A 16702-nucleotide genomic window follows, 5' to 3' on the forward strand; every position below is an offset into this window, starting at 1 on the left:
CATTAGTGATTATATGGACCACCTTTTAAACTGCAAAGGGCCGACTGAATTCAGATTTTGTTTCTCTATGTAATTAAATTCAACCCTTTTTCACAAACCCACAGGACTGCTAAACTGTGATTTAATAAATACTCATAGTAAAATTTGTTTATTTTAACATCAAAAAGCAGAGAATAGAACCTTTAGATTAAATTTGAGACTCTCATAAGTTATATTACCAAAACAGAGTACTGATTTGAAACTATGCCATTAATATTGTAAAGATACTAAAGACTTTGAAAACATCTAATGATCAAGTTTCCTTTAGGAAGACTAGACTACAGAATTAATGTAATAAATTATTATTCTTACTAATATTTATTCTATATAACTAGAGGCCCAGTGCACAAATTCGTACACGGGTGGGGTCCCTTGGCCTGGCCAGCGATCGAGGCCTAACATGGGAGCCGGCGGCCGGGGGTAGGGCGCATGAGAGGTTGGCTGTGGGAGCACACTGACCACCAGGGGACAGCCCCTGCATTGAGCGTCTGCCCCCTGGTGGTCAGCGCGCATCATAGTGACTGGTCGACCAGTTGTTCCGGTCATCTGGTTTGTTCGGTCCTGTCACTTAGGCTTTTATATAGATATCTTGCTATTATCAGCTATAGTTTAGATCTATATTTCTAATTAAAAATATTTTATAACTCTGAAAGAATATAGCTCCCATCTTCCCTTTTAAATTTTGAGATTTATGTTTTTGACATAAATGTATTTATGGATTTATTTTAAGAAAACCAAAGTAGAGCATTTCTTTTCACATACCTCTTTTTAACCTACTTACTGCTAAAACTTTTTCAAAGTTTAATGAAGCAGAGATTAAGCAATCAAATTTAATGCCTAGATGATTCTTTGTAAATTGATTAAAATACCATCTACTAATCTTTAGAGATGGGCTACCTTTTATTTTAAGCTTTTATTTTAATTACTTATAGAAAGTGACTGTGCTCCTTGCATGTGGCAATTAATATACTCATTATTTTTAAATTAAACACAAAAAATGCCTATTTATTTATATTAAGAGCAGACAAAATGAACTTTAATACCAAAAAAAGAGTAAAAAAAGGGTCACTTTATAGTGATTAAAGTTTCAATTTATCAAGAAGTCTTAATAAATTTAAATTTCTATGTGCTTAAGATATGGTCTCAAAGACAAAGGAAATATTTATAGATCTATAAGGAGAAATAGAGAAATCCACTATCTCAGAGATTTTAATATACCACTGTGTTGGTAATTGATTCAAGTCAATTTTTAAAAATTAGTAAGACTATATAATGTTAAAAGAACATGACTTATGACCAACCTAATTTTTATAAAGTTATAATTCTCCAAACCTGAATAGTATCATGACATTAAAAAGCTTGAATGAGTAGTTTTTTATAATGATAGTAAAAAATATACATGTAAGAAAAAAATTTTAAAGCCCAAGAGGCTCTACCAGAAAATTCTGTTTAAACTTTCAGTAACAGATAATTCTCACACAACTCATCCAAAACATAGACAGAGAGGAAATACTCCTTAACTTATTTTATGCAAAACCTTGATATCAAAACCCAACAAAAAACAATAGGAAAAAATTATAAGTCATTCTCATTCATGAACGTGTATGTAAATATCCAAACTTCATTATGGAACCATATAGGAAAAGGGGTTCTGGGAACCACACAAGGGTGAAGAAATGATCATTCTTCAGATCAGGATAATGATTACGCTGGGGAAAGGAATATGGGTGTGATCATGTAAGAGTATCTTAGAGTGTGGGTAGAGGGAAGTGGGAGAGTGGGAATTTATAATTATTTCCATAATCAACCATATATTGTATGTACTTTTCTGTATGTTCATTAAACACATTTCACAACAAAAGAACAAAACAACATTTTAAAGTAATCTTCATTATAGTAAATTTATGGAAGTTACATATTCTATTAACATCTGCAATTGGTAATGGAGAGCTAATAGGCTAAGGACATTATTTAACCCTTTTCTTATAAATTCTTATACTGACTTATTTTATTGCACATATGTTCTTTTTCTAATGAAAAAATCTAATGAATCACAGTTTACTATGACTATGAGTTTCAAAGTACACATTCAGTATTTTTAATCCATCCTAGAAATGGATACACATCTGAGAACAGAGATTCTTTCCCAGGAACATAGGCCAAAAGATTATGCATTCTAAAATCACTTTTATGCTTCTCATGATTTGGCATGGTTGCTATCTAAATCACACCAGACTGTATCATTTCTAAAACTTCAAGCTTATTAAAAAGAGAGCTGTTGGGAGATAAATAATACACTTGTGCTATTACCTTTTAGCCGGTGACTTAGAATCTGTTCCAAAATAGCTGCAAAATTATTAAATTCAGGAGAAGAATCATCAATTGTCTCAAAGCAGGACCGATCAATCAGGGTCTTTACAGAAAACCTAAGAAAAAAAGGAGATTATTATTGCTTTTAAGCAGAGTTGATTTATTCACCCAAGTAGCAAAAACAGGAAGAAAGCAATTTGGGGAGGTATTAGAGAAATACTATATAAGATTATATATTTTGAAAACTCCCTCTATTCAAATTCACTGTGTAAATAGAAACATTTACAGAAATATCAGGCTTTTCATTTATATATTTACTATCTGTTCATTATACTAAGCCACTGTCCTCACAGTTATTAAAATCAGAATTTAAAAAATGACCTAAATTATTAACTCCAAAATACTTGAAAGCTATGACACTACTTGTAAGAAATTTGAGCATCAGACCAAAATGCTTTCAAGAGTTTTGAAGCACAACGTTTAATAAACTTTGATGTCAGTGTTCATGATATGTAGATCCAAAGTTTTTATGAGCTATAAATAGGGAGACTTAAAAATATGTAAAGTATGCTATACTTTTTCCTCTCATCAGAATGTCCTTTATCTTATTTCTGACTGCCAAAAATCAACACATTTTCCAAGACTCCATTCAGATAACATCGCTTCAGTGAAGGATTATCCTCTAACACAGGGGTCCTCAAACTACGGCCCGCGGGCCACATGCAGCCCACCGAAAACATTTATCTGGCCCGCCGGGTGTTTTTGCCGCTGCTGTGTGCATAGGAATTTGTTCATAGTTTTTTTTTAAACTATAGTCTGGCCCTCCAACGGTCTGAGGGACAGTGAACTGGCCCCCTGTTTAAAAAGTTTGAGGACCCCTGCAACATATTCCTAGCAAACTAATATTTTGTTTGTATCTCCCTCCAGAGACAATTACAATTTATCCTACTGCCGTTATTTGTGTTGTCTATCTTTATATTATTAAAATATAAATTCCTTCAGGGCAATGAATGAAATTGAAAAATATATTACAAAGAATCAACAGTAAAGGAGATGAAACAGAGGATCAAATAAGTGATTTGGAAGATAAGAAAGTATAAAACACCCAATCAGAACAGCAAAAAGAAAAAAGAATTTTTAAAAATGAGGACATTTTAAGGAAACTTTGGGAACATCAAGTGTACCAACATTAACATCTTGGGGGTGCCAGAAGGAAAAAAGAGAGCAAGTAATTGAAAAACTATTTGAAAAATAATGACAGAAAATTTCCCTAATCTGGAGAAGGAAATAGACATACAAGTTCAGAAAGTGCAGAGAATCCCAAACAAGATGAACCCAAAGAGGCCCACACCAAGACACATCAGAATTAAAATGTTAAAGATAAAGAGAGAATCTTCAAAGTAGCAAGAGATAAGTAATTTGTTACATACAAGGGAGTTCCCATCAGACTGTCAGCTGATTTCTCAACAGAAACTTTGCAGGCCAGAAGGAATTGGCATGAAATATTCAAGTGATGAACAGCAGGACCTACAACCATGATTACTCTACCCAGCGAAGTTATCACTTAGAATCAAGGGACATGTAAAGAGCTTCCCAGACAATAGAAAGCTAAAGGAGTTTATCACCACCAAACCAGAATTACAAAAAAATGTTAAAAAGTCTTTTTTAAGAAGAAGAAAAAAGATTAAAAATATGAATAATAAAATGGCAATAAAAACATGTGTGCCAACAATTATTTTAAGTGCAAATGGGTTAAATGTTCCATTCGAAAAACATAGGTGGTTGAATGGATAACAAAACAAGATCTTTACATATGCAGTCTACAAGAGACTGCTTCAGATTGAAAGACACACAGAGACTGGAAGTAAAGAGATGGGAAAAAATATTTTATGAAAATAGAAACAAATGAACAAACAAAAGCTGGAGTAGCAATACTTATACCAGACAAAATAGACTTTAAAAAAAAAAAAAAAAGCTATAATAAGAGACAAAGAAGGACCCAGCAATTCCACTTCTGGGTATTTACCCAAAGAAATCCAAAACACTAAATTGAAAAGACATATGCATTCATATATTCATTGCTGCATTATTTACAATAACCAAGATATGGAAGCAATCTAAATGTCCACTGATGGATGAGTGGATAAAGAAGTAGTAGTGCATATATACAATAAAATATGGCTGAGCTATAAATAATCAGTAAATCTCCCCATCAGCAACAACATGGATGGACCCAGAGGGTATTGTGCTGAGTGAAATGAGTCAGACAGGAAAAGACAAATGCCATATGCTTTCACTTATATGTGAAATCTAAAAAACAAATGAACAGGCAAATCACAAAGAGGCTGCCTATAGGTACAGAGAATATTTTGATGGCTGCTGGATGGGAGGGGTTGAGGGAATCGGTGTAACAGTTGACGGGATTAAGAAGTACAAGTTGGTAGTTACCGAATAGTCATGGGGATGTTAAGTACAGCATAGGGAATATAGTCAATAATATGGTAGCCCTACCCAGTTTGGCTCAGTGGATAGAGCATCAGCCTATGGACCAAAGGGTCCTGGATTCGATTCTGGTCAAGGGCATGGACCTCATTTGCAGGGTCCTCCCCAGCCCAGGCCCTGTGTTTCTCTTACATTAATATTCCTCTCTGTCTTTCCCTCTCTCTAAAAATAAATGGAAATTTTCTCAGGAGAGGATTAAAAAATAATATTGTAATAACTATGTATGGTGTCAGATGGAGACTGGATTTATTGGGGTGATCACTTCATCTACACTAATAAAAGGGTAACATGCTAATAAGACCGGAAGTCTTCCAGACATCCATCCAGACAAAGCCATGGTGGCGGGGGCTGAGGCAGAGGTGGTTAGGGGCTACCAAGCCGGCAGGGGAGGGCAGTAAAAGGCAATTAGGCCAGCAGGAGAGGGCAGTTAGGGGTGACCAGGTTGGCAGAAGAGGGCAGTTAGGGGCAACCAGGCCAGCAGGGGAGTGGCAGTTAGGGGCGACCAGGCAGGCAGGCAGAGTGGTTAGGGGCAATCAGGCAGGCAGGTGAGCAGTTAGGAGCCAGCAGACCCGGACATCCCCTGAGGGGTCCCAGATTGGAGAGAGTGCAGACCGGGCTGAGGGACACCCCCCCACCCCCCGTATGAATTTCATGTACCAGGCCTCTAGTAAGTTATATAATCTCTAATCACTGAGTTGTGTACCTGAAGCTAATATGATATTGTACATCAACTCTAATTGAAAAATTAAAAATATTTATTAAAAAAGAACTGCACTTAACTGTAAGACCCTTTTATGAAATTTTTTATTTTCCAAGTTCTTATGTAAAAGCTATTACTTAGACTTGATTTGATATTTTTAGACATTCATCAAATTATCATTTTATTATTTGAAAACCAGTCCTCTTTAAGAAATAGATGACTAATATTAACATCATCATTATCAGGAAATAGCTCAGCATCTGTGTGATATTTTTTAAATGTATTAAAATTCATTTTACAGATTTGGTTTTTATAGCACATCTTAGCTTACTGTGTTACGGACAAAAAGATTCTGGAATTATGGAGCTAGCTACACGATTCTAGAGAAGTGGTGAGTGGGAAGACTTGGCTAGCTAGACTTAAGGATCTAATTCACCTTCTGAAATTTAGGTTTGTGTTGGCAAGAGAACAGGGTATAATTGATGAAACAAAGCTGAGAAATATTCTTTTTCTGCATTATTCACTTTGATATATTACAAATTATTTAAACTGCTTTTTCACCCTGAAAATATCTTTCTGCTTGGAAATAACAGAAATTTTGTGTAATGATGTGCTTTGTGATATTTGGATTTTGCTTTCGTTTTAGTTTTTAGGGAGAGTTTGAGTTAAAAGTAATTTAGCATTCTGAGACTCACCATCTTAGGTTTTTGTCATGCAGATATTGTCTTCTATAGAAATATAAACTACTGATAACATGATGAAAAAAGACTCTTATTTTATTGACTACTTAATGATCTGTATATGGCTCTGGATCCTACAGAAATGTACATGTTACTCTCCACAGCTATTGCATTTTACAAAGTAGATAATTTGTTAGGTAATTTTGTATTAGTCCTGAAGGACAGTAGTGACTAAAATTTCATCAGACTGCTGTTATAGGTGGTTGAATTCTAACCTAGCTCTTTTGATGAAATAAGCACTTTGTTAGTTTTATCTTTTTAAATATAATTTCAGTTTATTTCACCAATGTAGATTAATATCTGAGATACTGTGATTTTCTAAAGCAGTACGTTACTCCTCTTTGTGATTGCAGAGTCAGCTTTTCCTATTCAATTCCATCTAATAAAGATTATAGAGAAACACTCCACATTCAGAAGTTTCCTTCCATTTAGGTCAAAGGTGGAGGTGAAGATGTGTGGTTTTTGTTTATTCATTTTAGGAACACTTTTCCTAAAAATTTATATCTTACTGGACAAGAACATCTTACTTAAAAAGTTTGATGGGGACATTCAAAGTTTTTGGGGATTTGCAACGTTTTTCTGGTGTAGTATCCTCAAAGTTTGCTGAGGATGTGCAACATTTTTCTGGTGAAATGGACATAAGAAATAAAAATAAGTTTTCAAGCCCCTTTTTAATCTGGTTTCTGTTTACCATTTTATTTCTATTCATTTAGTTATGCATTTCATCTAAATTAACTATGTTTCTGGTACAAGAGAACTTCATCAATGTTACTTCCTAGGTTTTTTTTCCTTTTATGTAACAGCTTCCTCCACTGAACTCCAGCTGTTGTTACAGATGGATTAATGTTTAACTACATGTTACTATCTCAACTTTTCTTAGTCAAGGTTATTTGTCAGAACCAAAAAAGACTGAAAATTATCTGAGTAATTATTTTCTCAAGGATATATAATTACTATCATTCTATTTGTATAAGATAAAAGTGATTTCATTGTATACAAAGAATCGCCAGGTGTACTCTTCGACCCAGGCCCTTTCAGAGGTTTGAAAGGTCAAAATTATTTTCTTAACAATTATAAGACATTGTTTGCTCTTTTGGTTCTCATTTTTTACCAAGCGTATTTCGGAGTTTTCCAGAGACTACATGGTATATATCAGAATAGACTGAAAGCAGAAGCAGATATGAGAATCTAGTTATCTTCTATTAAACACAAGATTAAAGATATTTGCAAAGATGTAAAACAGTGCTATTCTTGCCATTTTTGTTATTTTGGAAAATAATAGTTCTCATTAAAATATATTATCTATGCTAACAAGTAATGGGTTTATTTTGTTTGTAATTAATAAATAAATAATTCAGTCCATACTTGGCACAGTTCCAATATGCACTAATTTCAGTTACTACAATTAAATAATAAGTCTCATAACAACATGGTTTCTATTAGAATACTATTATATGTTAACTGTGAGTAATTGCATAAAATGCTGCTAGCTCTCTAGTTAGAGGATCACATGTGAATAACAAATATAGGTCTTGATCAGTGATCAATCACATCACTTTTTTCAAAGTCTGTCTAGGACTGGTCACTTTGCACCTGTTATTAGTTCATGCACAGAAATCAAAGCCTATAGCTGTGTTGTCTTCTTGTCTCCTGGTGATAAACCCACATGTTGTTTCATGAAAATGAATTATTGATGAGTGATGGGCCAACAAAGATGAAAACATGGCAGAGAAATGGAAAGTGATAATGCTAGAAGTGAAATTTGAATCAGACACAAATGGAGTTATGGAAGAAATAGTTGATCATGGGAATAATGACACTGCTTATTCTGTTCAAGGTCATTTAGATATACAGCCAGAGAAACTTATTAAAGGCAAACATAAATGAGTAAAGTGGTTGTGACGAAAGGATGAAGATGTCCCAAAGGAAGAGACATCGACAAAACACTTCACAGTATTGGGCCTCTGAGAGATTTTCACAACTTTGAAAGTGCAAAGGATAAAGTGTTGAAAACTGATTTAAACCTAGAAGGGAATATGTCCATTTGTCATGGCATAAAAATATGCTTATTCCATATATTAAGTTATACAATGAGAAGAAGGAAAGCACTATTCAAACTACTCTTAATTTTTTTATTATTTATTAGTTTCAGATGTACAGCGGTGTTCAAACTGTTCTTGATAAGTTTTTTCCAAAGAAGAAACTTTGTCAATATTTCTAATGTTTTAAATTACAGTGTACTAAATAAATGTTTTACATTTTTCATTTCCCTCTACATTATAGCTAGAATAGGGTAAATATATTACTATGATAATTGATATCAGTTTTAGGGGTTGGCCACAGATTTAACACTAAAATTTCTAACAGCTGCATGAGAAGAAGAGAAGTTGTTATTTATACATTCATTTGGGTTCAGTAGATATAAATAAAGCAATTGCCTAGAGATACAATTATTGGCATTAAAATAAGACAGATGTTTCTCACAGAAATATTCACAGAAGATACTTTCTGACATAATAAACAATTTTCTTGACAACAACTTCAAGAAGACCCTCTGTGATTGCTTCTTCTGATGACCCTCAATGTAGGCGGATGTAATCTTACCAATGCACAACTGGGCAAAAGCAACGGGGACAGGAGAGTGTGAATCAATGCAGTCTATATATCCAGCTGCTCTTGGATGATTTGGGCTGACCCAAACATCCTATCTAATAATAGACAGACATGGTAATTAACCGTACCTCCGACACGCTTCCCATTGGCTAATCAAGGTGATATGCAAATTAACTGCCAACCAAGATGGCGGCCGGCAGCCAGGCAGCTGAAGCGAACAGGAGGCTTGCTTGCTCCAGTGAAGGAGGAAGCCAAGGTTCCCCGCCTGCTGCTGCCGGCCTCTGAGCTGCACTCTAAGAAACAATGTTGCAATTATAGAAGCTAAACAAACCCCAGAAACCTGCTTTCAGCCAGCCGGGCCTCAGAGCTGGAGTTGCAACAGTGTTTCAATTATAGAAGCCAAACAAACCCAGATACCTGCTTTCAGCAGCCGAGGTCTCAGAGCTGGAGCCAAGCCTCAGAGCTAAAGCTGGCTCTCAGCTCCAGTGACAGCTATAGAAGGTAAATAAATTCCAGCATAAAAAGAAAAAATAAAAAAAGGAGAGGTTGGGAGCTTCAGTCACCCGCCAGCCTGAAAACGGCCCTCAGCCCCTCACCCAGACTGGCCAGGCACCTCAGTAGGGAACCCCACCCTGAAGGGGGTGTGACCAGCTGCAAACAGCCATCATCCCCTCATCCAGGCTGGCCAGGCACCCAAGTGGGACCCCCCCCCTGATCCGGAACACCCTTCAGGGCAAATCAGCCAGCCTCCACCTGTGCACCAAACCTCTATCCTATATAATAAAAGGGTAATATGCAAACTGACCCTAACACCAGAAGGACTGGGAATGACTGGTTACTATGACACACACTGACCACCAGGGGGCAGACGCTCAATGCAGGAGCTGCCCTCTGGTGGTCAGGCTGCTCTCACATGGGAGGAGCTCTGCTCAGCCACAAGCCAGGCTGATGGCTGCCAGTACAGTGGTGGATGTGGGAGCCTCTCCTGCCTCCTCAGCAGTGCTAAGGATGTCCGATTGCAGTTTAGGCCTGCTCCCCACTGGCAAGTGGACATCCTCTGAGGGCTGCCGAGCTGCCAGAGGGATGTCTGATTGCCATCTTAGGCCCAATCCCCCGGGGAGTGGGTCTAAGCCAGCAGGTGGTCATCCCCTGAGGGGTCCCAGACTGCAAGAGGGCACAGGCCGGGCTGAGGGACCCCCCTTTTCCCCCGAGTGCACAAATTTTTGTGCACCAGGCCTCTAGTCTACACTAATAAAAGAGAAACATGCAAATTGGTGTCACTCTAATACATCATCCAGCCAATCAGAGAGACTATGCAAATTAACCCAACAAAGATGGCGGTTAATTTGCATATGCAGGCATGGAGCAAAGACTGAAGGCTCCTGCTGGAGTGAAGAGTGAAGACTGAAGAGTGAAGACTGAAGAGGCTTGGCTTCTCCACTGAGGCCAGACCAAAGGCCTGGGCCCGCCCGGGTGCCAGAGGAAAACCGGTGCCAGCAGCCAGGGGAAGGAAAGCCTATTGCACGAATCTTCATGCAATGGGCTTCTAGTATATTTTATAAGCCTGTAAGACCTCAGTCTTACAAGAGTGGATAAGTTTCACATATTCTTCCTTGAATATCTTATCTCTCAACTGAGCTTCTGACATTTATCCATCAGCAGTGAAGTTAAGACAATACCTTCTAGAAAAAGTGTAGGGGAAACCTATTCTCTGTTGTCATTTGAATATGAACCCAGTTTTAGCTAGGGGAAGAGATAATGACCTTCTGTGAATATTGTAACGCCTACCTAGGACCAGCACCTGAGAAGCTGATCACCCTACCTCCATTGTGGACACCTACTATTACAACTCTAAGAATCCTTCAAAATACTGAACCTCCTCCAAACAACGTAACTAATGTTGATCCAAGTCCCAAGCCAAAGTTCTATTACATTGAGCATGACAGAGTTTTAGCCAAAAATATTAATTCACTGTAGCCAAGGTATGAAGTCTTATGAGGCATACTAAAGCAAATAGTAACAAGAAGAGTAAGTCACTGAATTTAAAGTAACTTAAAGGATTATATCACCAATAATATGCAGTAACTTTTCATATTACCTGCACTTCATCCACCAAGTTCAAACAGAGGAACAGACTTTTTTCTGATTATTCAGCAACCAGAATGTTAAGAAGTTCAGAGTGCTAAAGCTCACTCACTGAACTCAGGTCTCTGGGTGCTTTGTTTTTTAACACATGATAAATTTACTTATCTGCTTTCCTAGTTCACAACCAATCATAATGAGCAAGTCAGGATGAAAACCCAGCATGGAGCAAGCAGAAAGAAAAAAGCTGTTAGATACAGGCAGAATTGTAAGAAATAACAGCTAACTTGGTGGGAAGAGACAGCATATGCAAAAGCAGATGAATTCCAAACAATCTTTTGGGGTCATATAGCAAAAAGCTCTATGTATCTTGAGAATCTCCAAGAGCAGCCACTGCACAGAACATATTCATAGAAACAGGCCAAGAGTAAGATTATCAACAAAGGTTATATTGTACTACGCAGTCTTTTTAAAGAGGGTAGAAAAATGGGTAATTCTTTTCTAAAAGCAACTCATCCAAAATGCTTAAAATATTATTGTTTACTGTGGTTTAAATCTGAACACTTAAATTGGAAGCTGCAGTTGTATAGAAGACTGTACTGCACAATAAATGCTGAGTAAAGCACTATAGTTGAAGGAAGAATTTTAAGCTTAACTCAAACCTTAGTTACATGGAAAATATGAACACTTCATTCTCTGACTACACTGGAAATGTTAGGTGTTTCTGTTATTTGAAATAACATTCAAGTTATGAAATAATAACCTGACCAATAGAAAACTAAGAACAACTATGTAACTGTCATTAAAAGTAGTTTATTTTTAAAATCATCATTTGTCTCCACTCTGCTTAGCTCATCACACTCTCGTCTTAAATCACTCATTAGTCCTCTAGCCACAAGACAGGAAAATTATGACTTTGTGAGGGGAGTTTCTCTTTAAGTATTAATTTAAGAGTTTAACAAATTTTATTTTTAAAACTGGTATGCATACATACTTAAATATATACATTTTAATATTGTCCTCATAAAACAATGTTAAGCCATAGAAAGAGAATTTAGATTTTAATTCTGTCAAAAGAACTAAAATCAAAAGAATATGTAAGCTTTTCAATAACCTATGAAACTTGAAAATAACAGAAAAAAATGAATAATACCTAATTTTCTGTGAAGAATGGAGGTTTTAGAAAATGCCTGAAGGGCTTTAAAATTTAATTTTTCAAAGTTCTAAATGAAGAGAATATGCAGGGAAAATAATACTAGTTGGCATATAGAACCAAAGTCAATCTATGAATATTTCAGAATTGAGTGTAGGATATTTAGATGCCTCAAATGACCTATTTTCTCTCCTCACAATCTGTGAAAAATATGATAAAACTGTACTTATTTGTTGAGATAAATATCACCCAGATATGTTTAGTCTACAATATATAAATTTGCACTGAAAATACCTCATGAAATAACTACATATACAATCACAATGAACCAAAATTCAGCTCAATTCCATCCAATCCCATGATCCTACCTAATCAAACAACCCAATTCTAAAGTTCAAAGTATAGCAATATTGGGGTTTTTTTCCACTTTCCTATATACCAGCAACAAACAAGTGAAAATTGACATGAAAAACACATGCCATTTACATTAGCATCTCCCAAAATGAAATACTCCAGATATGGCTCACTTGACGGGGGTGCTGTGGTGGCTGTGCCTCTGGACAGCAGGACCCACAGCCCTCATGCCAGCCCCCAGACTGTGCCCCCATCCCTGTCCTGTTCTCATGGTTCTACCACCAAACCCTGCCCAGCTCCTGTTGGCGCCTTGGAGGTCCACCTGCCCATGGTGTCCCCAGCAGGACCTGCAGAGGGGGGTGCGGGGCGGGGGGGGGGGGGTGGAGGAGGGAGAGGGAGAGCAGGCTGCAGGTACTGTTCAAGTAGTTCTAAAAAGTGACCTTCACTAGCCACAGAAATCAGACAAGGAAAAAATAAATAAAAGGCATCCAAATTGCAAAGGAAGAAGTAAAACTCATTATTTGCATATGACATGGTACTATATAGAAAGATCCCTAAAGATTCTTTTCAGGGGTGGGCAAACTTTTTGACTCGAGGGCCACAATGGGTTCTTAAATTGGACCGGAGGGCTGGAACAAAAGCATGGATGGAGTGTTTGTGTGAACTAATATAAATTCAAAGTAAACATCATTACATAAAAGGGTACGGTCTTTTTTTTTTTTTTTAGTTTTATTCATTTCAAACGGGCCGGATCCAGCCCGCGGGCCATAGTTAGCCCACATCTGCACTAAAATATGATTACAACTGTCAGCCAATGGTTATTGGCACCAAGTCAATGCCAACAGGAATCTCCAACTTGGGGTGGGGTGAAGAAGGAAACTTTACTCAGTGCAAACAGCTCAACTGAGATCCATCAGGACTATGGGAACAGCATGGCTATGGAACAGCTCTGTGCGGAGGTCCTGGGGCCAGGAAGCCCTGGAGCGAGGCCCCTTTCCAGCCAGACAGCTCTGCTCTCCTCTGGTCTGCTCCCAGGAGTCAGTGTTTCAGCTCCAGGCCCCGGAGGGGAAACACAGTCTCAGCCCTTGATAGAAAGGGAAAGTGAGCTCTGGTAATACTGTTCTTCTGTGAGATGTTTTTAAGCCTAAAGAAGTGTGTGATTATATAATAACGTTTTAAACCTAAATAGAGAGTATGCCTAAATTGTTTACGGAGTAAGGAAAACCATTACTGTGAAAGTATGAATAGATACACAAGAATGGTAGTGTGTGTGCAAGGGATGGTTTTACTTGGTTTGGCTTTGTAAACTGTTCAATTTTTCCAGAACACCATTAGAGAATTACAAAATGAAATGTTTCTGTTTATAGACAAAAAGGCACATGGCTGATCTATCTACCATTAAACATATGCCTACCATTACCTTGCTCATATTTAGAGAAATTCAAAAACAAATATAAACACACTTTGCTTAAAGGTTACTTTTTTAATTTTAGGGCTGTCATTGAAGGTTAGCAATGATCTAGTCCAAGGTTATTTTACACACGAGAAAACTGGAAAATGGGAAGGTTGCATGGCTTGTTAGAAGCCATACAATTATTTTAAGAAAAGTAAACTCAGAAATCAATTATATTTCCATTAAACCAACTTCCCAATGTAAATATCAAACCACCTCGGATTTGATATGTAAAAATGAAGACATAAACTCATTACTAGAGATGGATGAGATACTCAGAGTTTGGCAACTCTGAAAAGCAGAGAAAAGCAACAGAAACGCATCAATATTGATTTTTTCATTTTGCTGAACTTTAAGTGGGGCCATTTAAAACAGCCAAATGACCTACAGTGACTTTTTTTCTAAAAAGTAAAAGCCTTTTAGACAAAGCCTATCAAAGAGATCTCCTTACTAGACATGGATGATAATTTATATGCACCATCAACTATTTGGACATAAAGAACAGCCTTAATAATATTATCCACATAATTAAATACAAAGGTTGAAATCTTAGCCAGAAATTGAAATTTATTTTAGGTACAATACTAAGGTTATGTGTAAACTGTAACTAAAGTAGCAATTATGTTTGTTTCACAGTAGAAAAGAATAATTATTCAAATAAAAATTACAGCTAGCTCAGAAAGTAATCCACACAAATCAGTGAGAAATGACTGAAATTTCTTAAACTTAAAGTATAATTTAAATGAGGTTGAGATACAAGTCCCTGTCTTCACCTAAACTGCATCTGAAGAGGGAGCAAATGAACATTAAATGACCTAAAACCAGACAAAAATGGAGAAGCAAAGGGAATAGTACCAACCGCTGAATTTATTAATTCAATAAATATTTGCTGAGAGTCATATGCTATATATAGTAGAAAGAATTTTTTTTAAAAAGACTCAGCAAAAAGCAGACAAGGTTGCTGTCCTGTGAAGGTTAACTCTGATGAAGCTTTTATGAAATACATTAGCCCAAGAAGCATGGCATATGTTGGAACTTGCTTGAGACCATCCTGTTTTTAAAAAACTAATTCCTTCTAATAGCTGTGAAATAAAGGTAAGAAAATTGTTCTATCTACCTAACTTAAAAAAATATTTTCCTAAGTTTAAAAACTTTAATACAGCCTATCTCCTTCAAAAGGTTGCATCCTAGACTGCACAAAATGGTACATTTAAAAGATTTCATATAATTTTACTGTTTGCAACCCCAGTGCCATTAAAAGTCAGTGAGGCAGGTCTTCCTGCTAGAAAGGTGAACATTTGTAACAGTCCAAGTTAAAAACAAAAAGTCTCTCAAAATTATTAAATATACATCCTAGTATACATATCTATATTTGGCTTAAGATGCTTAACACATTTTTTTCACAAAGAAAAAGAAAAATATAGATATAAACTGCAAAGGAGGAAAAGGTTTCATCATCTTTGATTCTTAGACGATTACCGATGGCTGACGATGAGGGGTTTTACTGAACCAAGTACAGTAAATTTAAAGCAACTTAATCGTTCAAAGAGGTTCCTAAGAAATGGATGCTTAGGACTTCAATTTTTTTACTACTCATAAATAAGACTTAAAGAAAATGTATCAGCATATTAAAAATAAGTTATTGTAGGCAGTAAATATTCCTTTCGCAGATAGTAATTCCTTTAATAAATAGTACTGGTAATTATTCCTTTTATGTCTCTATATTTTGTAGAGTAAAAGAATACTACACTTATAACTAGAAAACACGTAAGGAAAGGCAGAACTTGGAATAAACCATTGGAACGTAGCCTAGGTAACCTCCACAGTCCCACTCTTGCTAACAACTGCAGACACAGCACTAGCGCCGCAATTTAAAGTGGGGAGAAAGCGCACGCACACATACACACACACACACACACACACACACACACACACGCTGGCATGTAGCAGGCACTCAAGATCTGCGGCATGAAATGGCTTAATATATGTAAACAAGCCAAAACAAGCACGGAATGCACACTGATTTTGAGGCAACGCGGTAAACAATCACCACAGTAGCGACCACTTCACCAAAAGCTGGCTGACAGCTAACACGCACTAAATCAAAGCGCTCTTCCCCCTGCCCTCCCTCCTCTTTCACTCTGGACTCGAGATTGCACATTCAAAACAAACCCATCCCCAGCCCCGCCCCAAACCGTACCCTCGCCGCTGGCAGCCCTGCAACTGACCGAAAGTCCGGGGCCTCGGCAGTGCCCGGACCCCCGCCCGTCTGGGGGCGCGCGGGCCCGCGGGTACCCCGGGTGCGCACAGGCCGGGGCGCAGGGCTACCGCGGGGTGCCTCGCGGCCCCCAGCCCCGGGCTCAGGCAGCCCCCTCCCGTCACCCCGAGCGACCGGCCGCCGTACCTGCACACGGTGATCAGGTTCCTCCTCTCCACCGCAGCATTGCGGGCGCTCAGGCTCTTCTTGCCGCCGCCGCCCCCGCCACGGCTCCCGCTCAGGCCCCCCAGGCTCCGGGAAGCCATGGCAGGCTGACCCCGCGACCCTTTTGTCTCGTGCCACCCCGCGCGCGCCCCACCCCCACCCCCACCTCTTCCAGGCTCTCCCTCTGGATGCGACCAAGGGGTGGCGGGGACGCAGGGAGGATGGAGAAGACGGCGGGGACTCGCACGGGGGACTGACGACTCGAGCTCCGCACCCGAGCTGCACACACACATAAATACACGCACACACACACACTCACGCGCGCACACTCACT

The 16702-nt window shown here is 38.0% G+C and overlaps 1 protein-coding gene across 3 annotated transcripts in view; it reads right to left on the minus strand.

Annotated features, from left to right (window-relative positions):
- Positions 1–16499, minus strand: part of RUNDC3B (RUN domain containing 3B) — a 109245-nt gene extending 92746 nt beyond the window's left edge. For all 3 annotated transcript variants that reach the window (XM_036328287.1, XM_036328286.1, XM_036328288.1), the window contains exons 1-2: positions 16351–16499; positions 2350–2465 (exon numbers count right to left, since the gene is read on the minus strand). In XM_036328287.1, coding sequence (XP_036184180.1) covers positions 2350–2465; positions 16351–16469 — 235 coding nt within the window. In that variant the 5' untranslated portion in view covers positions 16470–16499. The remainder of the gene's footprint in view (positions 1–2349; positions 2466–16350) is intronic.
- Positions 16500–16702: the final 203 nt, after the last annotated feature.

The sequence above is a fragment of the Myotis myotis genome, unplaced genomic scaffold (genome assembly GCF_014108235.1).
Source record: "Myotis myotis isolate mMyoMyo1 unplaced genomic scaffold, mMyoMyo1.p scaffold_m19_p_11, whole genome shotgun sequence".
NCBI lineage: Eukaryota > Metazoa > Chordata > Mammalia > Chiroptera > Vespertilionidae > Myotis > Myotis myotis.